The sequence below is a fragment of the Monodon monoceros genome, unplaced genomic scaffold, assembly GCF_005190385.1.
Source record: "Monodon monoceros isolate NGI ecotype Baffin Bay Population unplaced genomic scaffold, NGI_Narwhal_1 Super_Scaffold_22, whole genome shotgun sequence".
NCBI classification, from domain to species: domain Eukaryota; kingdom Metazoa; phylum Chordata; class Mammalia; order Artiodactyla; family Monodontidae; genus Monodon; species Monodon monoceros.
The window spans coordinates 87,180,867-87,206,939 of NW_021703779.1; the positions used below are offsets into that span (position 1 = coordinate 87,180,867).

General features: G+C 42.2%; 1 protein-coding gene across 3 annotated transcripts; it reads right to left on the bottom strand.

Annotated features, from left to right (window-relative positions):
* Window positions 1-10,623: 10,623 nt before the first annotated feature.
* MORF4L2 (mortality factor 4 like 2) lies at window positions 10,624-23,575 on the bottom strand. Of its 3 annotated transcripts, none has more exons than XM_029240096.1 (4): window positions 23,170-23,575; window positions 20,334-20,422; window positions 13,559-13,662; window positions 10,624-12,173 (listed from the first exon to the last, which is right to left on the bottom strand). In XM_029240096.1, the coding sequence occupies exon 4, from the start codon at window positions 12,147-12,149 to the stop codon at window positions 11,283-11,285; it is 867 nt and encodes a 288-aa protein (XP_029095929.1). In that variant the 5' UTR covers window positions 12,150-12,173; window positions 13,559-13,662; window positions 20,334-20,422; window positions 23,170-23,575; the 3' UTR covers window positions 10,624-11,282. The 3 variants fall into 3 exon arrangements, with proteins under 3 accessions (XP_029095929.1, XP_029095930.1, XP_029095928.1); XM_029240097.1 differs by lacking the exon at window positions 23,170-23,575 and adding an exon at window positions 21,846-22,118; XM_029240095.1 differs by lacking the exon at window positions 23,170-23,575 and having other exon boundaries at window positions 20,334-20,767.
* Window positions 23,576-26,073: the final 2,498 nt, after the last annotated feature.

A 26,073-nucleotide genomic window follows, 5' to 3' on the forward strand; every position in this document is an offset into this window, starting at 1 on the left:
GAATCTACCTCTTGCTTCCCAAATGACAATAGATAGCTCTTTTCTATTTTCTAATGGTAAACAGGACATAGGCTGATAGTAATAATGGTAATGATAATAATAACTACAAGGCACAGAACTGACAAATGTTAAAAAGAACTAGTAAAAATCTCTCTCTCACTCCCATCCTTATTTCCTGAACCCCATTTCAGTGCCTGGACAGGACTGCAAGGGAAATGGTAGACCTTCGGGTCTTGGGGGAGGGGAGGTGGAGAATCTAGGGAGCAGGGGGGCGGGGGAAGGAGACACAGATCGACTAACCGCCAGGGGCTGATCCTCTCTGATAATCTGAGAAAGGCGCATAGAAATTCCAAGGAGATGATACACTTTTCCAGTTTCTGGCCAAGGCTGAAAAGATTGTCAAGTGGGGCGGGGAGGAACAACCCGGCTCCTGCTGCAGTGCTGTTGGGAGAGTTAATTGGGGACCTGAACTCACTGTTAACATGGGCCTCGCTGGACAAAGGGCTGACGTGAACTTCAGTCACTGTGTAGTCTGAGTCCTCTTTCCCCCGCCTGAGCACCATCTCCCTCTTACCTTGGAGGCAGGTGAGCGCTCTTCTGGACACTAGACCAGAAGAAGTGACTACCACCTGCCGGGGATCTGAGCAGGTTTGAAAGAGCAGAGGCTATCCGAAGGCGACAGCGAACACCATTGCGGGTCCGGGACTGCATTGCCTATGCTCCTTTCCTGCCCCTGCTCCGGTCCATTTTGGGGCAAAAAAAATGGTGGGCTTGGGGGAGGGATCTGGGAAGGGGGCGGCGGTCACGTTTGAGTACCAGCTCCCTATTGCATTGAAAGCAGGCTGGCCTCTGGCCCAGAAAAAGAGGAGGAGGAGGAAAACACCAGGGTTCCCTGGAAGTGGAAGTGCCGGTGGGAGCCACCTGCAAACCACTGGAAAGGAAAGGGGTGTGGGGGGTGGGGTGGGAAGCGGACCCCGTATTGCAGTTTTCACCCCACATCCACGCCTTCTATCCATTTTGATTCAGTAAATGGTGGGCAATGGGAATGCTGGGGAGGTGGGCGGGAACCCTGCGTGGGTGCAAGCATCCTATTGCGGAGGATGTGGGCGGGTCGCGGGAAAGATGGAGAGAGGTAAGCACCCCGGATACCTGCAGATGGGTGTGAGAGTGGCTGGTGCCTGTAGCCCTCAGGGGCGGGGGCGGGCAGACATGGAAGCGAATCCTTTTCAGGACTGTATTCCCCATACTCTTGCCCTGCCGCGCGCGCACGTGTGTGTGCGTGTGCGTGTGCGTGTGCGTGCGTGCGCGTGCGTGTGTGTGTGTGTGTGATTAGGGGAGTTGACGGAGCTCTCGAAAGGAGTGCTGTGCATTCTTTTTTCCATTCCTGTCTTGTAGGGAAAACATGGACTTTTTTCAAAAGAAAATTCCTAACATGCCACACTAGAAGTTTAGCAATATCTGTGTGGAGTTCTGGATTTTTAATTTTTCCTTTTTGTTTGCGTCTTCTGTTTTTCCAAGCACCTGGGTAACAAATACTATTATAAGGTTAAAAAAATTAAAAAGTATAAAATTCAAAAGGATTTGTCAAATCAGCTGATAATTGAGTAGTTCTCTCCTATCATCACTAATCCATGTCTGTCCCCCAATATATTTTTGTCACAAAATATGTATTTTAACGTTTCACAGGTGATTCTATTGCATCCTAAACTTTGAGAGCCATCGCTGTTTGTCAGGTTAGGCTAAGCTTATGCTGGGGTAACAACCCTCAAAGTTCAGCAGCTTAACATAGTAAAGGTTTAGTTTTAGCACGCAATAAGTGCCCAACAAGTGTTGGTGAAGGTCAGGGGTGAGGGGGCTCTGCTTCCTATCTGTCAGGGACCCCAGCTGACAGAGGCTCCACAGCCTGGAACATCGCTGGTCACTGTGGCAAAGGGAGAGTGTCATAGAAATCGCTTATTCTTCTAAAGTCACTGTAGTCTAGAAGTAACATAAGTCACTGCTCTGCACAGCTGACTGGCCAATACTAGTAACGTAGCCTCACCTAATGGCAAGGGGCTGAGGGTGCTATGGGACTAGGAAGCATAGTTTTGTGTGTGCAGAGGCAGTATATACTATAAAGTGAGAAAAATAAACTAAAAGAAAATATTCATAGAAATTCCAGGGGGAGTGCCTTTTTAAAGCACTAAAACAAAAAATTGAAAATTGTAAAGAAAAAGTGACAAGTATAATTAAGTTTCTATGGAGCAAAGTAAGAATGAATGTACCCTTGGCTTTTTGTTTTCTCAGTGGTGTTATTTTGGGGGAATCTTCAGATCATTCTTTAAGGTTATGGTAGCCTAATGGATGCTGATTGGGCTGGATTCTGGCTGGAGTGATGAGGGTTCCAGCAACTCACTTGCCAGTTCTATAGGACAGGATGAATCTAGCCCGCTGGGTGCTCTGAGGCATGACACTGGGGCAGGATGTGGAAAGGCTCCCCCAAGGCACACTCTCCAGGGTGGTCTGACTTTGGTTTCTCTTCTCCAGTCTGAGCAGGCACCAGACTTCTTCTAGGTTGATGGCCAGGCTGTCCTGGACATACACACCAGGAGGACAACGACTGTCCCATTGCAGGTCAGAGCACTTTGCTTCTCTTTCCTTTTCCCTGTCTCTTTTGGGGAACCTTTTATAGGGGAGGAGATAAAGCCCAAGGATTCCCAAGTGGAAACATTGGTCTGAACAGTCTTTGAGCAAACAGATGTCTGACCTGGCTGGGCCTGACCAGGTAACTTGGGGCTGAAGCAGAAGGGGCTGGCCCTTCTGTCAGAGTCCAGTGAAGTAGCCCCCCTGAAATGGGGTTAGACCTCAGACACGACCTCACCCATCCCTCTCCCACTCACGTTGCTCAGATTCCCAGAAGGGCCTCAGATGTGCCCTGGCCTGTTTGGGTGGTTCTGTGGTGACTTTAGGTGTGTGTGTGCCTGGTGCGGCGCTTCTGATGCCTGCGTCAGTCCAGGCCCAGAGGCACGGGAGCCCCCAGGTAAAGGGAGCTTCAAAGGCATGTGGTCTCACAGCTCAGGAGAAAAGGGGTGGCACCTCCTGTGTGAACACCCCTATGCACTGCAGGCCTAGCCCACGACTTGGAGGTCAGGGTAGTCAGACTGTGGATTGGTATGAAGATGTTTTGGAGGCGTTGATGTTGGAGGGTCAGCAACATCCAGAGCCTGGTTCTCTGGCCCCCTCACCACTTCCCTGCCCGCACAGAAGGCTGATATCCCCATCACGTGCCCAAGAAGCTACTTGCCTGGCCAACTCCAGAGCAGAAAGCATTGAGGGTCCAGGACCCTGGAGAGAGCTGTCTGCTAAGCAGGATGCCCAAGCCCTTGGGGGACAGTGCCTGGGAGTGGGAGCCCCTCTGGTGAGGCAGGGTAGAGGGATCAGGTTCAGGGTTCTTGCAAAACACTCAGGTGCCAGAAGGTATGTGGACGACTGCCAGGAAAAAGTCACCGGGTCTGTGGTGGCCATGGAGTCACATAGCTCAGGTATTTCCTCAAAAGAACCTTTGGATCTCCCCTGACATTCACACTAAGGCCCCATTTTACCCAGATTCCTCCCATAGCCTAACTGAGCTCAGTTGGGCAGCCAGAGCCAGGCCGTTTCTACTCTTTGGATTCCCTTAATCTTTGCCTGTCCTCCGCACTGGCCTGGTACAGACATTCTTTTTTTAAAAATAAATTTATTTATTTATTTATGGTTGCGTTGGGTCTTCCTTGCTGCACACGGGCTTTCTCTAGTTGCAGCAAACGGGGCCTATTTGCTGTGGCATGTGGGCTTCTCATTGTAGTAGCTTCTCTTGTTGCGGTGGCTTCTCTTGTTGTAGAGCACGGGCTCTAGGCTCATGGGCTTCAGTAGTTGTGGCATGTGGGCTCAGTAGTTGTGGCTCATGGGCTCTAGAGCACAGGCTCAGTAGTTGCGGCACATGGGCTTAGTTGCTCTGCGGCATGTGGGATCTTCCCGGATCAGGGCTCGAACCCGTGTCCCCTGCATTGGTGGGCAGATTCTTAACCACTTCGCCACCAGGGAAGTCCCCAGACTTTCTTATTGCACCACAGTCTGAGGCTCTTCCTGCCTAGTCTGCCTTCCTTCCCTCTCTTCTTTCACAGGTGTGAGATGTGCATCATAGTCTGAAGGCTTTCCCCATGTCTTCCAGGTCCTTCCTCTTTTATTTTTCATAAGTGCTCCCCCAATAAATCTCTAATGTTGCCTAATCTTGTCTTGGCATTTGCTTCTAGGAAGGCCTGAACTGGTACATAGGCTCAGGGTACTTTCACAGATGAGAGCTCACGTTTCACATTTCTCAATAGCTGTACTGTTTTTCAGAGAGGCAGGGTAGTATAGTAGTTAAGAGCCTGACTAACTGGGTTCAAGTCCCAGGTCTATTATTTTTAGCTGTGTGTCCTTGGCCTCTGTGCCCCTTTTCTAAAACTGAGATAATCACATTACTTCCTGTTAGGATTGTTGTGAGGTTTATATGAATGATTTTTATACAGACCACTTAGTATCTCACATATATTAAATAATATCAGCTATTTTACCATCTTTGGTAGATGAAGGCAGAAGAGGGGAAGGATCTTACCAGGTCCTGTAGCTATTGATGAGCTTGGGTCTGGAACTCTCAGTCTTAAGGTTCTACAGCTCTAAGTACATATGCTTTATTGATTTTTAACCTAGAAGCTAAAATTAAGGTTTAGGAAAACACATGAACCAGTTAAATGGCATGATGATTGTGACTCCTACCTTCAACTCCATTGGGTGAGTAACTCCCAAAGTGAGAATGGTATGATAATATTGTCCCTTTTCCTATATTGTATCCATCAGACAACTTATTCTGGAATACAGAAATGGCACTGAAGACCATAACTGTGATCCCTCTTCTTGTTGTTACATTTACCAAATACTCTTTATGGTAGAGTGTGTCACAGGCATATTTTTCAAGGAAGGGAAGAGGCAGAGTGGGAAGGGAACTAACATTTTCATGAGTGCTCACTAAGGGCCAGATGCAGTGTTTGGTGTTTTGGGTTGATTCTCTCTTTAATCCCCGTAACAGTCCTGTGAGGTAGTATTTCCCTTACATGAAGAAGAAACAACTCCGAGAGGTTAGGTGTATTTTCCAAGGCCCTTAATCTAGTAAATTATAGAGTTTATATTCTAACCTAGGTTTTGTTATACCGCAAAGCCCATACCCTACCTTTTAAAATTTTTTAAACGTTAGATGGTGACCTTCCAGGACTGGGGGATTTATTGGTTTAAATTTGCATGACAGCATGTTAAATTTGAGTTTTCTCATAAGCAACCAAGATATAATAGATATGAAATTCTAAAACCAGGTTTTCAAAGGAAATAACCAAGCAGCTCTAAAACTTAAAAGGATTAAAAGGTTTAAGAGAGAGGAGATATGGAGAAAGAATTTTTTTGAGGATTTCTTTGGAGTGGGCTTCCAAGGGGGAAGAGTTCTGGTGCTTTGCCCTTTACCCCAAGGCTTTAACTGGACCCCTTGAAGCTTGATATGTAGCTCCTGGAGTTTGGAGGCACAGTGAAATGGGATCTGACTCCAGCATAAGAAATCTGATGGGCTAGAGAATGGGGAGGATAGGGAAAGAGAAGAAACCCAGCACATCCCTTCCCCACAAAGTGGGAGCCCCACCAGAAGTTGGTGCTAGCTAAGGGAGGAGAGATTTAACTCTGAATCGAGTTCAAAGGCTCCTTTATTATTTGGGACTAGGGGTTCTAATCACTGAAATGAGGCTCAAGTTGTGATTTAAAGTGACTGTAGAGCTCTTTGGAGTGAGCTACAAAGCCATGGGGCCTGGGAAAAACTTTTGCTACACTAGCTTTCTTTTGACTAGTATTTGCCTGGTATATATTTTTCCATATTTTTATTTTGAATTTTTCTGGATAATTTTAAGAGTATCTCTGAGAAAAAGCATGGAACTGGATTCTGTGCCTGGAAAATAAATCCAATCTGAGGTTTTATTCCTGTTGAGTTTAATCCGTGTATCTTTATTTTGATTATTGGCATACTGTAGCTACACTTATTTCTACCTTCCTACTTTGTGTTTTCTGTTTATAATGTTTGTTCTTTTTTGTTTGTTTTTGTTTTTGTTTTGCAGTACGCAGGCCTCTCACTGTTGTGGCCTCTCCCGTTGCGGAGCACAGGCTCCGGACGCGCAGGTTCCGGACGCGCAGGCTCAGCGGCCATGGCTCACGGGCCCAGCTGCTCCGTGGCATGTAGGATCTTCCCGGACCGGGGCACGAACCTGTGTGCCCTGCATCGGCAGGCGGACTCTCAACCACTGCGCCACCAGGGAAGCCCTATAATGTTTGTTCTATGCATCCTTCCCCTCCTCTCCTTTCCTGCCTTCTGCTGGACCAATGGAGTTTTCTTTGGAATTTTGGTATTTACACATTCTGTTCTTTTAAATTAATTTATTTTTGGCTGCGTTGGGTCTTTGTCACTGCGCGTGGGCTTTCTCTAGCTGCAGCGAGCTGGGGCTACTCTTCCTTGCGGTGCGTGAGCTTCTCATTGTGGTGGCTTCTGTTGCAGAGCACGGGCTCTAGGTGCACAGGCTTCAGTAGTTGTGGCTCATGAGCTCTAGAGCGCAGGCTCAGTAGTTGTGGCACACAGGCTTAGTTGCTCCGCGGCATGTGGGATCTTCCCCAGACCAGGGCTCAAACCTGTGTCCCCTGCACTGGCAGGCAGATTCTTAACCACTGCATACCAGGGAAGCCCCTCTATTTTTAATCTTTTAGTGCTTGTCCTAAGATTTTTCTAAATTGATTATCTAACTTTTTAAATTTTTATTTATTTATTTTGGCTGTGCTGCGCGACTTGCAGGATCTTTTTTCCCCGACTAGGGATGGAACCCAGGCCCTTGGCAGCGAAACTGCAGAGTCCCAACTACTGGACTGCCAGGGAATTCTAACTTTGTATTTTTAAACAATCTAAACTGTCTCCAACTTCTATGCTCCTCCTTATTTAGACTTCTACATTTTGAAAGGTCTTTCAAAATATATATATATACAGCTTCTGATAACTGGCATTTCTATAAGCAAGCAAACTGTTAACCATTATTATTATTATAGTTCACAATTCATGATGTATTTTAAAATATATTATCTCCTTTGATTCTAGTAAAAGCTCAGCTATATGTTACTTCATAATGAATTAGGAAGAAAAGAAAGAAGAGGAAACACCTGAAGAGAAAAGAGCTCTTCAATTCTTTTTTTTTTTTTGCGGCACGCAGGCCTCTCACTGTTGTGGCCTCTCCTGTTGCGAGGCACAGGCTCCAGACACGCAGGCTCAGCGGCCATGGCTCACAGGCCCAGCCGCTCCGCGGCATGTGGTATCTTCCTGGACTGGGGCATGAACCCGTGTCCCCTGCATCGGCAGGCGGACTCTCAACCACTGTGCCACCAGGGAAGCCCTAAGAGCTCTTCAATTCTTAATGATATCTTTAAAAACTCTTAAGTCTGGGGAGCTCAGGTTGAGAACCACGGATCTTAGAAATATATTATTCACCCTTTTCTTTTGGGAAGTGAAAGAGGAGAGAGAATTATCATTTTTGAAAGTTTATTCTGTACCATAAAATTTTCTTAGGCAAGATAAGGCTTATATTTAATGGCTACCTTCTTTACTTTCTAGGTGTTTTATGGGTGTCATGAGAGTTATTTCACAACCTGCTTCCGTTGTTAAATCTACATACATCCTCCTGAATGGAAAACGACTTATTTTTCTTGTTAATGATATTGCTGAAAATAATAAATAACAATTATAACAGCATTTATTATGGAACCACCATGTTAGCTAGGTGCTGAATCTGATGCGGTAAATATATTCTCAAAACCACCCTTCAGTTTCAGAAGGGAAGCCTTTAGTCATTTAGATGGCTAGATGAAACTACATCACCTGTGTAGTTTAAGAATAGAGAAACTTGCTAAATCAACAGAGATTTGGGTAATAATTTGGATATACTTATTATAATTGCCTTCTTTTTTTTAATCAGTAGGATAGCCTGGTTTAGGTCCTAATAAAGCACTTTAGGCCTCTCCTGAATATTCCTAAGGTGTTGCTTTAAAAAAATGACACAAGAAGAAATCAGCTAAAATAAAAAGAAACTACCTACGAACCTAACTGGAAAATACTGGATTATTAGTCATTGAGATATTAACTTGTGTATTGTGTTCTTATATTTTTTCTCTCCTCCCATTTTCCGCAGAGATCCATGAGAGGGAGGTTTATAGCAGAGCTGGAGGTGAAAGCTGCTTGAAGCCAGTGCCTTTTATATTTTGAAAAGGACTATATGCCTTGACAAAATCAAGCATGGTTTCCCTAGATGGGAATGGAGGGCATTTGAAGGCAGCAAGAGAAAAGAGGTCAGGGTTTATGGGTCCTTCCAGTAGCAGAGACATGTTTTTCCATATTAGGCCCCAAGGAAGACTCTGTGGTGGGCTCAGAGAAGCTGGGCACCTAGCCTTACTAAAGATCCCCCTACCCAGAGGGTTGATGGAAGCAGCAGGGACAAGGGATCTGAAGATACCAGGCCAATTCAGTAAAGGAGCACCTCATTCCTAACCAGTGTGGACAGACATCTGATGTCAGTGGGAACCTCTTCAGGCTTTGATGCGACCATAAAATGTTTGTGTAAGTAATAAAGATGGGGGATCCTCAATAATAACTGAAGTGGCTATCCCACCAACATGCTACGGTTGGATCTCAGGGTCATATTTATGTTCATTTAGAGGCAATGTGATTTTTAGAAATGTGATGTTTTAAAATGTGATATTTCTAACATGTTCAAGCATGTGAGCTAACATCCATTTGTTTACTAGGCCTCCAGTTCAATGGATAAATGGCCTTGTTAAGAATCCCGCTAGTTGGCCAAGGCCCTAGGTCCCAAAGAGGACATAATAATTCTAAGAATATATGGCAAAGTGTGAACAATGGTTATTTCAGGTATGTGTGTGCTAGAAATCTCATTTGCTCTACCCCCACCAATCTACTTTTCCTCCCTGCTGTGTCCCCCAAGCTTACCAATATAGATATATCATAGGTCTTCTTTGCCCTTTGGTTTCCAATATGGCCAAAGGGAAATACCCAGCAGGAGATAAAAAGCAGGGAAGAGTGAGGTCAGGTATACCACCCCAGCCCCTCTTCCTGGATTCTGCCGTCTTTGAGGTTTCTATGAGCTAATTGCACCCTGAAGATTCCAGCTGCTATCAGGTGGCCCTTTCCACACAGCTGTCTACCATTCTAGTAATTCCCCCTCCCCTCCCCCCTCCCACTGCTCCTATTTTCTCCCCTCACCCTGCTCCTTCTCTCACCCCTGCTCCCACTCCTCCCCAGCTCCTACTCCACAGTCTCCCACACTCCCTCCTCCTGCTCCCTCCCTCACCCTGTTCTCTCCTCTCCTACTCTTCCTTGTCTAGATGTAGTAACACCGTTACAGGCTGAATTGAGTCACCTCTAAATTCATGTTAAAGTCCTACCCACTTCCCCCCAGTACCTCAGAATGTGACTGTATCTGGAGATAGAGTCTTTATAGAGGTAACTAAGTTAAAATGAGATCATTAGGGTGGGCCCTAATCCAATATGACTGGTCTTATAAGAGGAGATTAGGAGGACACAGATAGGTACAGAGGAAAAGACCATGTGAAGTCACAGGGAGGAGGCAGCCATCTACAAGTCAAGGAGAGAGGCCTCAGAAGAAACCAACCCTGCCAACACCCTGATCTTAAGACTTCTGGCCTCCGAAACTATGAGAAAATAAATTTTTGTTGTTTAAGTCACCCAGTCTGTGGGTGACTCCTCTGCTGACAACTTGGGAAAAAATTCTCTATTAAACTCCTCAAATCATCCATTTTGGGTCCCATTTATTTCCTGCTGGGACCCTGACAGATCCAGTGGCATTATATGTGATTCTTATGCTCATATTTGTTCTTAGTGTATTTTCTAAAATTTCTGCAGTAACCATGGAATATTTTTTCACTAAAGAAGTAAAAAAACACTGTCATGAAGCAAAACTTGGTTTGACTAGGGAATTTTCATGTAAGATGGATTTATAATCATAGGCGTCCAACACCATCGCTCTTCTCCACAGACACCCTACTCTAGGATTCTCAATCTTTATGTCCAAGGGATTATAAAAGCATAGGGAACATGGCATCAATGCTGGAGCTTGGAAAGCTGCCATCCTTGGCCCCAAATCTACAAGTATTTCTGATACAATACTGAAGGTGGCTGCCCATGCTCCCCCTGGTGGGAAAGAGCAAAGGTCTGCATAAGTATAAGGGGCTGTTATAGTACCCATTAAATATCCTATTATAGCAGCCTAACTCACAGAGGCAAGCAGCATGGGAGCAAAAGTGGCTCTTACAAGCAGCACTAGGAAGCAATCCCACCCTGAGAAGCCACACAGAGGGGAGATGAGGGAGACTGGCCGGACAGGGTACACACCTGGCTGCCCCACCCAATAAAAGGAATTCTTTCACTAGGGGTCAGAACTCTCTCCTTTAATACCACCTAGATCTTTCCTGAGCCTGCTGACTTCTCAGCCTCAGTAACATTAAAGGCACACTGCAAATTTCTTGCTTTGAAATTTAGAAACAAATTTTATTTAAGATCTGAAATACAATTCCTAAAATATCAACTTCTCCAGAAAACCGTGGCTACACAATAATGCATTGCCTCTATCATGTTAGAACGTGCATTAGACTCAAATACAAAAACCATGAAACAAACCACCATCCTTCAACAATTTGAGCAAAGATAGAATGCCTAAGGAACAACATAGATGGACTTGCAGAGGATGGGCTGTTTTACTTCAAGCACCATAAAAAAAAGAGCACAAATGCATGGGTTTTCGGGTATATACATTAAGTTGAACCTTTGGCACTAGGAATCAGGGCATGTTTTTCACGTAGCATTAACACATATTAGAAAACTGTGTAGTGTCAAAGGGATAGAACCACCAGCATTCAAGCAATGTTGTCAACTAGGCAATAAAATGTTCTACTGAATGTTTCTTCTTTGTCTAATTACTGCGTACACTGGTAGCAAATTTGAAATGAGAAAAGGAGCTTGCACTCCTTTTATTTTCTGTTTAGAACAAAACAGAAAACAAACTGAAACATAAGCCCTGTTATACATTAACAATTTTAAAGAACATCAATTATACAAGAAAAAGACTAAGAACAAAAAGAGTGTTTACAGATACCAGACATAACAGTGAGTGGTCAGTAGACCCTCACAGGGCTTTGCGGTGGTACTCAGCAGAAGCCACTTTATAATCACTGGCAGTAAAGAGAGACGCAGCATTCTTTGCCAGATATTTTAGGAAATCATGCAAATAGCCCAACAATAATGCAAGGCTCTTCTCATCAAGGGGCGTGTATGCCAACATCGCTCCAATTCTTACAAATAATCTCAGTAGGTGTGGCGCCCCATAAACCTGGGACATCGGTGCATCAGGGTGAGCCAAGAGGATTTCGGCATACTGGGGCCTCTCAAATTTGTAGAGCAGCTGAGTGCCCAACATCACATTGAAATACTCTTTTATTCCTGCCACAACTTCATTAACTGCATACTCCTTATTATCAACATTTCCCTGTGATTTCTTGCAATTAGCATACTCTTCCAGAATGGCATCTACATTTTTCTTAGCAGGGAGTTGAAACAGCTGCTTCTGCCTGGTAACTAAGTCCCAGTCCTCAACAAGCCATGGTTTTAATTCTTCTGGAATCTTCACTTTAACTTCCATTCTATTCTTAAATGCCTCCTCACTTTCAACAGTGGGGTCTGCACGGGCCCTTTTCTTCCGAGGTGGCTGAGGTGCTTCGCTGGTGCTGCCACCATCTCCGTTCCCAGGGGTCTTCTGTTTGTTCTTTCTTGTCTTCCTCACGGACCCTGAAGGGGGGTTCTCTGCAGAGCGACCCCCCCATCTGCCTGGGAGTGCTGCTTCCAGATTCTTCTGCTGGGGACCAGCTGTCTTCTTTCCCGAGGAGGCCCCTCTCATCTTACTTCTCTGCATGTTGCTTCTAGTTGGTTTTTTGAAGTTGTCTTCGTCTGCAGATTGTTGTCCACGAGTTTGAGAACCCTGCTTTCTGGAACTCATTCAACCCTGTTTTTATTCCAACCACTGTAATATATAAAGTATTTTACTTGGTTGTTTTCTATGGTGACCTTTAACACACCGTACTTCCTAAAAACCTATCAAAGCACAACACACGCTACTCTCTTGGAATTTGGATTTCAAATCCTATTTCAGGGCCAACGAATTAACTGTAAGTGACTTACTACCTCTTCTCTCTCTTTGATCCTCACTACCACCCACCCACTACTCTCAGCCCACCCAATCACTCATCAGACCTGCCCATAAATTAGCTTTTCAATGCCACTCAAAAGACAGGAATATAACTTAAGCAAAAAAATGAATTAAACTACAAAAGGCAGTGGAACTGAAACTCAAGACTTCTGAACAGGAAAATGACAAGATGAAAGAAACAAGAAAGATTAACTTAGGTGGCTGGAGGCAAAATGAGTAACAGCAAAGGTTTTTCTGTAAGTCCAGTAGGCCTGAACTAAGCCGATGACAGAGTCAAGAGAAACTGAATATAGAACTTGGTAAATGAAGGAGAGGGGGGAGTCAAAGGTGCCTCCACAGTTTTAAGCCTGAGTAATTAATGAATTAATAAAAGCACTAATTTTTAATGGTTAGTTTGGAATCAGCCATAAAATAATAGGAAATAGGGTAATTCATCCATTCAGTTAGTCATCATACATTACTGCTTATCTGCTTCTGGACATGTACTATGCTAGGCGCTAGGGATTCGAATATCTAAAGTGACAATTATAAAACAACAAGGTTACTAAAGTGATAGTTATAGGCACAGAATATTTTCGGAGCAAACAAGAAATGCTACCGAATACCACTTTCACCAATAGCTTGTTGGAGGAGATAATAAATTGGTGAGGGATAAAGTCAGTGATGACTGCCAGGGTTTTGAGAATGGGTGATTAGGTCATAGTATTATCACCAAATGAGACTGCATCTAGAGGAGGAGGAAATGGATTAGAGAGGAAAGAAGTTCAGTACTAGATGCAGTAAGTGTGAGGTATGGAGTTAAACAAATGACTTTAAAGCTTAGGTGAGAGGTCAAAACCAGAAATGGAGATTTGAGAGTAATCATCATATAGCTGGTAGTAGAAGAAAAACTGAACCAAGTACAGAATTCTGGAAAAACCTAAGAAACAATGGTATTTAAGGGGTGAGGAGAGAGAGAGAGAGAGAGAGAGAGAGAGAGAGAGAGAGAGAGAGAGAACAAATAAAACAAAAAGGTCAGAGCAGCCATATGAGAATTAGAAGAATGTTATTTTGGAAGCCAAAGTAGTTGAGAGTTTCAAGAAGGAAAAGAGATAATCTACACTGTAAAATGCAGCAGAGAGGGTTAGTGAGATAAAGATGGAAAAACAGTGTTCTGTGATTCTTATGGTATGACAGATTAAACAAGTCCTTTGACTTACGTAATCCTCTTCCTTCTTTCCCTTCCAAAAACTCCTAGTGTTTTCCCAGATGGAATCTTACAGATCTTCTGGGATGTCTGGAGAGATGAGGTGGGAGACACAACCTAGAAAGGAAAGCAGACATCAGCAATGAAGATAAACTTTTCTGAAATACTGGGGAAAATAATCTAATTTAAAAACATGTGGTTTACAATTGTGATATCAAAGAAAATACATGAGTTCTGCTGTTAGACATACTTCTACTTCAGTAAGGCTCTGCCATTTATGGGTTGTGAGGCTCTGGGCAAGATATGTAAGCTCTCTTAGCCTGTTTTTTTCATCTATGGAATGTAGCAAATTACCCCTAGCCTTCACAGGTTCTTGTTAAGAATTTCATAAATATGATGTGGCTGAAAAGCTAGCACGGTACCTTGCAGGAGTACCTGCATATGTGAACATGGATACAAGGATGTTCACTGCAGTGGTGTTTGTAATACTAAAGAACTGGAAACAAATATTCTTCAACAGGGAAATGGTAATAGAAATTATTATGTATGCACACCATGGAAGAACATTCAAATGAATTAAGCAGAGATCCATGTACTGACATGGAAAGATGTTCAATTATACACTATTAGGTAAATAGGCAAGTTGCATAATAATGTGTATAAGAGGATCCCAGAGATAGCACAAGTGGAGAAATAACAATATTTTAGAAAGTTTTTATGAACAGTGAGGTCCAATTTCTATGTTTTACACTGATGTGTATAAAAATACATAGGAAAGTTGGGAATTCCCTGGTGGTCCAGTGGTTAAGACTCCGCGCTTGCAATGCAAGGGGCCCGGGTTCGATCCCTGGTCAGTGAACTAGATCCCACATGCCCCAACTAAGAGCCTGCATGCCGCAACTAAAAAGATCCCGCACGCTGCAACTAAGACCCAGTGCAGCCAAATAAACAAATAAATATTAAAAAAATACACAGGAAAGTAACTAGATGAATAAACACACCATTAAAGCCAGGGTAACCTCGGGGAAAGAACGAGATATGATGGTAGGCAAGCCTTAAACCAGGTTTCTCTGGTAACAATTTTAACCCACAGAAAAAAAGCCCTTTTGCCAATTGCTAGCCCCTAAGATTATGTGGGCTGGTGTCAGGGAATCCCTGAAGAGGAGATGAGGTGAGAAATGCCAGAAAACTAGAGCTGTGAAACAGGGAAGTCAGTTATTGGCAGAGAGGCCTGGGTTCTATCACTAAGCAAATGATATCCTCTGACAGAACACAAAGCTCTCAGCAGAAATCAGAGCAAAGGTGCTCCTCAGAGAGCATCAAGATCTGTGAATACAGACACTGACCCTCTGGGAATCAGAAACTTTCTGGCTGAGAGGGATATATAGACACATCCTGTGAAGGATCAGAGAGTGGCTGGTGTTTCATGGCGTTATATTGTAAGCTACCAAGCTTACAAAGTGTTTCTAAAAAAAAATTTGTGACTGGGACAGATGGGACGCAGTATGTGAGGATATCAGAGAATTTAGTTAAGTTATATAGGTGAAATCCAGAAAACCTACCTGGGGGCTAATAATGGGCAGACCTTCCACAAAACAAGGGTATAGTTAAAATAGCAACTAAAGAAAGCAGGATGACCCAGTGCCAGGCAGACTGTAAAACACACAGAAGTAGAGCCAGGCTGCATAGGAACTCTTTTGGAAGTCACACTGGTCATCAGCAATTCCTTAGTGAGGAACTTGAGAATGATCCCTGAACCTACTGTATATCCTTGGCATTGATTACATATATTGATGCACGAGAAAATTACAACAAGGAATTCTACCTGGCTCTCATTAAGTGGGGGAGTTTCATCTTTCTCTACAAATTCTATTTTTCATATAAAGTCCCAAGTTGAACGAAATACCTGACATGGTACAGAAAAATACCCACATGAGTCAAGATTTTTGCCCAGACTTAATAAAGCCAGGGAAGCAGCCTTTCTGAGAATTGTCTCAGTACCTTTATTTTCATCTGAGTATCCTACAGATCAAGCAACTATTACTACCTGGAGTAGGAAGCCAAATATCAAACGGAGGGAAGACCCATCCTTTTGATGTCTGGCTCCTACTTGTAATACAAATTTATGGTTTCATTAGGTCACTGTACTTTGTACCTCCCTTCCTAGCTTACATTATTCCATGGCTTGGTGGCAGACGTGCTGTGCATATTCATTAAAAACGTTAGCACTATATATTGCTTTGAGCTGTTTTAAACTTCAAATCTGCCAGTTTTTGCCTTTATTAACATCGTTTACTGCCTTTGTATACCCACTCTTAACTCCAGTCATGCTTCCTCCCTTCATCTCCCTCATCTAAATATCACGAAAGTCCCATTTCCTCTTTAAGTTTCCTAACTACTCTAGCCCACCTTTCACTCCCATCTCCAGTATCATATGAAGCCGTTAGTACTCCACAGCTTAGTATTTAAATGTTTCATGTGTTAGTTTTGCTTATGGAACTACATCATTAACCTCCATTTGCCACAGGCCTTGTGTAATATGTATCTTGTGCTTTTTGCAGTAGCACTTAGGTCCCTGGTGGGTATGGTATACATTAGTGAATCGGTGAGGAGGTGATTCAACACATGGGGAAAATGGAAGCACAAATTAGGGACGACAGTCATCAAATATTTTTCCACTTGTTCCCTACAGGTCAGCTCTAGGGTATGCCAGATATTGAGAAAACACATCCGTATGTTTGCCTTAGTTTTCTATCTTCAATTTCTGTGTAAATACTCCGAGGTAACCTCATCCTGGTATTAAATCAGATTTTCACTTAAAAAAACTTGCTATTACAACGGATCATTTCCCCATGTTAGTAAGGTTATAATATACATACATCTTGAGAGCTGTAGGAGATCCACCAAATGGGCATACTTTTACTTAGCCACCCCCTTTCTGGAAAGTGACCCTCCCCCTCAATCTATCCTGTAAGTAAAGTATCTTTTGCCCTCATTATTCCTTTAAGATTCCCAGATGCAGATTTAGTAGGTTAAGAGGTAATATGTTGCCAAATTACTTTCCCCACAAGTTGTACCAATTTTCAACCTCACAACTCTGGTCGGCACCGGCTATCCAGCACTGTAAATCTGATAAGGAAAATGGGTGCATCTACTCAGCTTGTATTTATTAGTGGTTTTGACATTTAAAAAATGTGTTCCCTGGCCAGTTATATTTTACTTGTCCTCTACCCATTCATTTTGAGTTGGTTCTTAATGAGTTTAACATTTACAGTTGTTTATCAATTGTCATATTGGGCAAATATTTCCCCTAGTTTAGTGTCTGATAAGATTAAGATTTGTATGATGAAATATGTGGTTTTTCCTTCCATTAAGCTTAAAGATTAAGATGACATTTTAATGGATTTGTTCATATTTTAATTCCTTAATCCACCCAGAAATTATTTAAATTGTGAACTGAAAATCTATATTCCTCCTGCCTGAGTAATTAATTTTGTTGTAGTATTTGAGTAATAGTTCCTTTACGTAATTATAAATACCAGAATATATAAAGATGTGGGCATTCTCCCCTTACCACCTCCCCTCCCCACCTCAATCCCAGAATGAGTGCGTATGCTTTCAAATCTTTTTATGTACACATTCACACAAAAACCTACCTTTAAAACTAAATGTGTCTGTTCATATTGTGAATATGTATCATGCATTTACTTGATTTGTCTTGACAAATGTGAGATACATATTGCTCCCCACCTTTTCTCACTTTATCACGGCCATCTATATCCACACATACCTAGCTCATTCTTTTTAATATCTGCATCATTCTATAATCTCCACATAATGTAATTTAACCAGCCCCATATAAATGAACATTTAGGTTGTTTCCAATACTTCATTACTATAGAAATGGTGTAACAGACATCAGTGTACAGACATATTAGCATGTTAGGTAATTATTCAGGACATTCTCAGCAGTGGAACTGCGCAAAGGATCTGCTTATTTACAACTTTGATGACATAGAGGCAAATTAATTTGTAAAGAGATGTTTTAATTTGTACTTCCAGCAAAAACGTTAAAGTTCATTCACCCACACCTTCAGTAACACTGGATAAACATCTTTTTGGGAAAAAAATTGGGGGGTCAAATCTAGTATGTAGTAAGAGGTTTTTATTTGCATTTGTGTGATACGGAGCATACCTTCAGACATTCATATGTATCTTTTTCTTATGTAAATATTTATCCTCATTTCTACTAGGTTGTTTTGCCTCTTTTATTGACTTCTAATAATTAAATACTAAGGTTTTTTGGTATGTTGGAAATATTTTTTCCAAACTGTCATTTTTCTTCTAAGTGGGTCTCTCTGTGTGTATAAGAAACACAAATGTGTCAACAACCTTTTTCTTTGTGAACTTTGGCATGTCATGCCGGGGGAAAATGCTCCCAAATCAGTATTCTAAATGATTTCCTATATTATTTCTCAGTATTTTTATAGTTTCTTCCAAATATACAGCTAATTTTTCCTAGTATTAATTATTAGAGCCTATCCTTTCCCCACTGATTTGAATTGCTTATTTATAACATTCTAAATTCCTAGAGTTCTACGGGTCTTTTAAGGTACTCTCTTCCCAATGATTTTTGATTATTCAATTTTTAAAGGTATCACTGTTTCTAGGTCATCTGTTCTGTCACAGTGATGTCTGTTCTCACACCAGTATCAACACTGGTTTAATCATTATAGTTTAAAGACATAAATATTGCCCTGGAATAACACTTGTACATGGGTACCAAGGATGTTTGATGCAGTATAATTTGAAACAGCAAAACACTGGAGTCAACCTAGAGGACTATCAATAGTGATTTGGCAAAACAAAACGTGGTTTATCCATTACATGGACTATAATGCTAGTTAAAGGAATGCCACTGTGAATGGAATCAGAACTCTATGAGTGGACGTGAAGACATCCAAGACAATTTGTTGAATAAAAATAAGTTGCAAAACAATACCTATAATGTGACACCATATTTATGTAAAAGAAAACACAAAACAATATTTTATATGTATCCATATACATTTTTAAAACAGGTACATAATTAGAGATCTCGAAGGAAATAGAACTGATAATAGTGGTTAACTCTGGGGAGAGTAACAGAATTGGAGGTATAAGAAAAGGAGACCTGGGCCTACTCTGTAATATTTTAGCTTTTTACGTTACAAGGAGATTGATTCACATGATCAATTATGTGACTAAAGATTTATACTAAAATACACATATTTAAAATTCATAATGATTTTCTGATGTATTCTTATCCATGGTTCTAACACACAGCTAGACTTTTCAGTTAATTATCATTGTATGTCGTATACTTTGTAGGCATTCCATTTGAACTGGTTTCCTTCCCCCCTTCTAGGTTCTGCCCATCCTCAGAGGCCCTGGTCAAGGTCCTTTTCCTCCTTGAGGCTTTCTCCATTTCAGGCTACCTTGACCCTTGTCTTCTCTGAGCTGCTACTGGCCTAACAGTACACCTCCCTCCCTTTCACCTTTAATCATTCTCCAAATGGCCTCCCGTAAAGGGGTTCTGTGCCTACCCATCTGTTGCATCTTTCCCACCAGGAAAGTGCCCTTCTCTGCAACCTAGCTTTCAGAAGAACAAAAAGTAAAAAGGAAAATATCGTGACTCCATGGGAAAATAAAGCTGTCAAGAGACTGAAAAACCTTCCTTCATCTCCTCATGCAAGTGATGGGCCATTCAGGAATACAGACTCCAAATGCTGACATTTTTGTGTATGAATGTGTCACAAGTGAGTGTGAACAATATCTCCAACAGTTTGTTGGAATAAACCTTTAAATGCATATACACCAGTCAGTTACATTTACATCAATTCTGGATCTTGGAACACTTCCTTTATGTTTAACAGATATTTTTTGAGTCTGAGACAAAAGAGGAATGATATAAAAGTTGTTAGCAGACTGAATATGGTTATGATTTGCTAGTTAAAATTATAGCTCCTGGAAATTCCCTTATAAATAAATACGATCAACATACTCAATATCTTTCTAGATTGTTAGGGTAAGTCAGAAGTTATAATTTCAGAATTCAGTTCTAGTAGTAACTGCTGCTTCTGGAAAATCAGGAGAGAAACCAACAATATCATTATTATTATTTTTTACAACTCCAAAAAGGTATCCACTGCTTTTATTAACGTGTGTGCACATGTGCACGTGTGTGTAAAACAGGATGAAGCAGAAGGACTAAGAGTCATAATTATTAAATCAAACACTTATATGTGCCAAACAATGTCCTGTAATTTTACATGTAATTCCCTCAACAATCCGATGAAGTAGGAACTGTTATTATCTTTATTTTACATATGAGGAAATTTAGAGACAAAGTGAGTAAGTATCTTGCCCAGGATCACACAATAAGTGGCAGAGCCAGGATTTATATTCAGGAAGTCAGTATTTGCTCTTAACCACTAAATTATGCTGCATATGGGATGCCACAAAGTAAAAAAAAAAAAAAAAAAAAAAAAAGATGTATGGAGCTAACTAGAGGGGATCAATTACAGTATCTTTTATCAAGGAATGTAAAATTATACAGCCCTATGTTGTTTAGGCACTTTCTATATTGGAAGCACAAATGGACTTAGCTCCATCCTTCCCTTCTTATAAATGTAGAGTGCTTTCCTAGACAGGCGCTTATTAATCCTCAAAATATTCCTGGACAGTTAGGAAGGTTATGTGGAATTATCTTGTTTGCAAACTGAGGCCAGGAGAAGGGAGGCACTTACCCAAGACTCTGTAATTAGGGATGTTCTGCAATCAGGATCAGATCTTCTGATCCTCACTATTCAGCAAACTTAGTTTTTCTGATGGTAGCCTAGAAGGTCAAACAAGGGGACAGGAAAGGACATAAAATAAAAAGATATGAGATGAACGTTTTCTTTTCCATCAATGCATTTTATCACACACAAAGGACACCAAAGCTGATAAATAATGTACAAGTGTTTTTTTCCTTTCTTGTGGTTACATTTTCAAATTTACCTTATTGTACATTTACCCTGATTTTTGATAAAGTAATTTGTTTTTGCTTTTTTAAAGTACTTTTTATTAAGGATAATTTCAAATGGATAAAAATGTAGGGGGAATAATATTATAAACCTATGCGAATGTATAATCCAGCTTCAACAATTACCAACTGAAGGCCATCTTGTTTTATCTATAACCCCACCCACTGCTCCCCCCCACTCCGTTTTTTTCAAGCTCACTGAAGAGCTGACTTTCTGTATTTTATTATGGAAATTTTCAAACATATACCAAGGTAGACAGAATAATATAAGGAATCCCATATGGCCATCACTCAGCTTAAACGATTAACTTAGGGCCAATTTTGTTTCATCTATACCCCTCCCCACTTCCCCCTACCGCTGATCTTATTTTGAAGCAAATCCTAGATATCAACGTATTTTGAAGCCAATCCGAGACATTTTATTATTTAATCCATATTTTCGTATATTATCTCTACAAGCTAAAGACAATTTGAAAACATAACCACAATACCATTACAACGTCTAAAACATCGTCATTAATTCCTTAAAAAACATCAAATATCGAATCCGTCTTCAAAATTTCCCGATGCGTGTTAAACATTTATTTTTTTATAGTTGGTGTGTCCGAATCAGGATCCAAACAAGGCCTACTCCTCGCATGCGGTTCACCTCCAGCTCGCTCTCATTCTCCATCTCTCCCCACCCCCAAGCCGCTTTTTTTTTTAAACTTTTCAATATGGAAAATTCCAATCCCCGCTATTTTGAGGTAATTCCCAAATAAATTATTTCATCGGTAAAGATTGATACGTCTCTCTTATATCTCGAATTTCTTCTAGGGAAGGGGGTGATGGGCAGGAAAAGCACTGTAATGAACGACTTTACATAATTTTATGTTTTTTCTCATTCTATTACCCGGGTTTTTCTCTCCACAATAATAGCTACTATCTTCCGGAGCCAGGCTTCGTATTAAGTTATTATACGTACTATATTACCTCGCTTTCGTATATTACACGCACTAATATACAGCACACGCCTCGGAGGCACACGTCTCTGAGGTAGATACTATTATTATCACCACTTTACAAACATGGAAACCGAGACGCAGAAAGAACAGCAGCCAGCCCAAGCTGGGCGTTGGCGAGTAGGAATTTGAATCTAGCTCTGCCAGATTGTAAAGCCATTAGTTAATCTTGTCTATATACGCGACGATAAGAGGAAATCGTCAACCCTTTCTCCCCACCCCCACCCCGAAACCTGAAACGAGAATCCAGCTCTTTCCAGCAGCCGACGTGTGATCACTGCCGACCCTCCAACCGCCATAGTAAAGCCAGGTTTCTCTGGCAACTGATATCCATAGGCAGACACGTCACCCTGGAGGCGGGTTTATGCCCTCCAGCCAGTCACAATCGTCTTGTCTAAGTTTTAGAATGTTCTATAACCAAATGATTGGACGAAGCCCACCACGTCAACAATGACACTTCGCCGCAGTAAAGGCGGGTGCTAGCAGCCTGCTTCTTCACGGGTAAGGCTTGAAGCAAACCAGTCACCTTCCTCCTTTAGTGCGGGCTCTGGCCAATGACGTTCGCCCTCTTAGGTCCTTAGCCCGCCCTCCAAAAGCGCGACAGGAGTTGGGTCATAAGTCTATAGGGCAGGGTGTTCACGTGGCCTACTTTCACGACCCAGAGTTCCCCAGACCAGAGGGGTTTTTTTTGGTTTTTTTTTTCCTGCAGGGAGGCATTATGGGTTTTTTTTCCACTGGGAAAGGAAGTGTCTACGTGGCCTGCGGAAACAGGATGGGCGGAAATGAGCTAAGGTTCCCGCGAGTGGGGAAGCGCTAGGTCAAATCTGGGGCCACGCCCCCGAACCTGTTGCACAACTCTTGGAGGAAAAAAAATAAGGTAGAGTGGGGGTTTTGATGTGTGTGCGAGTTGGGGTGCGGGGGGGCTCTGCGGGCGCGCAGTGTCAGGGCGTCTGTGCGCAGGCGAGCCCACGTGGCCTTGGGCTTGGCGTGTGTGTGAACGCCAGGCCTCGTGGCGCTGGAGGTAGCTTGTGTGCGCAGGCGTGCGCCCCTAGCGTTGGGGCCGGTGTGTGTCCCGAAGCGGGTGCATGTGCGTGTGTGCGCGCGTAGGTGCGCGCGCTCAACGGATCGTTTTCTACTTTTGTGTATGTTTGAAAATTATTCTCAGGAAAAGGAGAATTAAGTAATTAAGGCAAGGCGACCGTAACTGAGATAAAGGGTCTTAGCTAGAAATATTTCGGTGTCCCCAATCGATTTAATTTTAGATCCTAAAAATACACTTTCTTCCCACGTCTTTCTCCACGTGAAAATCCTGTTCTAAACCGTAGCCCTCCAGCGGTGAAGAGCCAAACCCTCCCATTCTCATATTAGCAATTACAAGAAGCAGCTTCTTTGCTGTTCCCTAATAGCCTTCCCCCCCAACCCCCGCTCCCTCCGCCCTCCCCTCTTCAAGTTGCTTCCAATTCTCCTGGCACAGTTTTCTGCTGAGAATATCTATATACGACAGACTTCCCCTCCACTAGGGACTCCGAATTTCTGTGGGGGCTGAGGTTCTCTTACCTTTTTGTCCTGATCTCCACGCAGAGTGCTCTTCAGGCAAGTACGCACTCTTAATTTTCCAGAAAGTTCTCTGGGTGAGGTTTATACCTTTTGAGTTTGCCACTAGATGCCGCCAAATTCCAGCAAAGGATTGGCTGTTTGGTCCCTGGAATTATGGGATCCCCCCCTTTTCTGATTTGTTGAACTCTCCAATCTATAGAGCTCGTCTATATCTTTCATTGCTAGGGAAAAATCAAATTAACTTCTGTTACTAGCCCTACAAGGCAGGGGGCTATGGCCCTTGATTCAAACGTTTTACCTCATTTCTTTCCTTCTTTCCTCCTTAAAAAAATCCTCCCCCCATCTCTCTCTTCTTTCCTACTTGCCTTTTGTTGGTGGGGGGTATCAGAAGTGATAAATGACCCCAGGCACTAATGCTGATGAGATTCTAACCCTTTCTGTGGGGTTAAGATCTTCTCTTCAAATGCTGCCCCCCAACAAAGGGAAAATATAGATGGCTGTTTTGTCAGTAAAGATGTTTCTCTTTATTGGACTTGGACCCTGGTATTGAAAAGTGATCTTTTTACTTTTGAAATTACGATTAGATATGTGTGTTTTCACCCTATTTTCTGTAGTGGTCCTGTTAAACTATTATGTTTTTGGAGTCAGAGGCCTAATTTTATTTTTTTGTTTTTGTTTTTGTATTTGTTTTGCGGTACGCGGGCCTCTCACTGTTGTGGCCTCTCCTGTTGCGGAGCACGGGCTCCGGAGGCGCAGGCTCAGCGGCCATGGCTCACTGGCCCAGCCACTCCGCGGCACGTGGGATCCTCCCGGACCGGGGCACAAGCCCGTGTGCCCTGCATCGGCAGGCGGACTGTCAACCACTGCGCCACCAGGGAAGCCCAGAGGCCTAATTTTAAACCGCATTCCACACTTACTAGTTCTGAGAACCTGGGATTAATGTTCTGTGATCCTCAGTTTTTTTCATGCTTTCTATATTTTAGATGGTGTGTCATATCATTCACATGGATATTCTTTTATTCTTAACAAAATCCTTATTAGATGCATACTAATAAATGAACATCAAACAACAAAAGTTATACCTCTTTCAGTTATAGATCTTACACATGTGTGCATGCATGCATGTGTGTGCTCATGAACACACACACACAGGCACACACCCGGAAAGGGCAGGATTTAGAGCAGAAGTCCTCAAAGTGTTTCCCAGACACACCAATAGCATCATTATCACCTTTTGGGAAGTTGTCAGAAATTTAGATTCTCACCTCCAACCTAATTAATCAGAAATTCTAGGAGTAGGTAGGGTTTGGCTGTCATAACAAACTGTTACGTTGATCCCAATGCACACTGAAGTTAAAAGCACTGCTTTGGAGGGCAGAAATACAATGCTTATTTTTGTACACTCCACTAGAGGGTACTACAGAATGTAAAGCAAAATAATAAATGCTGTATATGTTTTATTGAGACACCCTGCGTGTTATCTGTCCCGTTTCACAGATTAAAAACTATTGTGAAGAGGTGCCTTTTATTTTCTCAGTGCATACAAAAGTTTGGGAACCAGAATTGAACTTTACCTGTCCTTTGAGCCCAAGCATTTGACAGTACTATGTTGTTCAGCCACAGTAGCTTGTCTTTCTGGGCCTCAAAATGCATCACAGACACCTTGTTCCCTGCCTTGGCTAACGTTGACTAGAGCATCAAGAAGAGGGCAGGGAAGCAAACCAAATAAATGGAAGTATTTTGATGATTTCATACCTTCCCTCATCTCCATTCTATAATAAAATATCACATGAAAGCTCATAAGTGTTTCCTTTCTTGCTTTTATATTTCCCAAGTGCTCTCTACCCTACAGTTATCTTTTTTAGTTTATGTCTAAACCTCTTCTATGTGTGGGGGAGGAAAAAGGATGGTGAGGAAAGACAGTTGTTGAAAGCCACACTCTATACAGTTCTAACCCATTAATCTCAACAATAAGCCTATAAATTAGGTGATAATTATCCTTATTTTATAGATGATGAAAGTGAGTTCTAGAGACTATAATTATTTCTCTTTGGTTATGTAACTTGTAAGTAGTAGAGCCTAGGTAATTCCTGGTGTATCTGACAGTACTGCCCTGCTAAACTTTCTACTCCTTGTTTTGAATCTGATTTAGTTATTTACTATTTTATGTGACTTTCAGCAAGTTCTTTAATTTTTCTGAGCCTCAGTTTCAACATATAGTAAATGGGAACAAATATTCCTGCTTCATAATCTTAGAGCTGCAGTATCCAATACAGTAACCACTAGACACATAGGTATTTAAATTTGAATTAGTTAAATTTAAGTAAAATTAAAAATTTAGTTCCTCAGTTGCACTAACCACATTTCAAGGGCTCAGTAGCTACTTATGGCTAGTGTTAGTACCAAATTAGATATCAACAAATATAGAACATTCCCACCATCAGAAAGTTTTATGGGACAGTGCTGATTTAGTGTATATAAGGTATGTAAAAGGGCCTAGCTTAGTGTATATTTCATGGCAGGTGCCCAAGAAAAGTAATTTCCTCTGCTCTTGCCTTTCAGCGTCAGAGCTAGGTATATTCTCCTGTTTTATTGATGGGGTCCGGAGAGGGGAGTAACTTACCCAATATACTATATAACAGGGGATATATCTGGCATTGGGACCCACGTCTCCTGACTCTCCCTCCAATATTCTGTCTGGTAGACCTGTCCTTATGCTCTACTGAGTGAGGTCCTAAGGCCACGGGTGTGAATAATGTGAATTAAATTTGGAGTCAGGGTAGTAGCAGAAAAAGACATAGGAACTGAATGCCTCCTATGTGCCAGGCAGCACTGTGCTCAGCTCTTTACATCAATTGTCTTAGTGACTCCTCAGTGAAGCCCAGAGAAGTTAAATGTTTACTC

Coding starts and splice junctions, on each gene's coding strand:
- MORF4L2 (XM_029240096.1), bottom strand. CDS start 12,149: ATGAGTTCCAGAAAGCAGGGTTCTCAAACTCGTGGACAACAATCTGCA.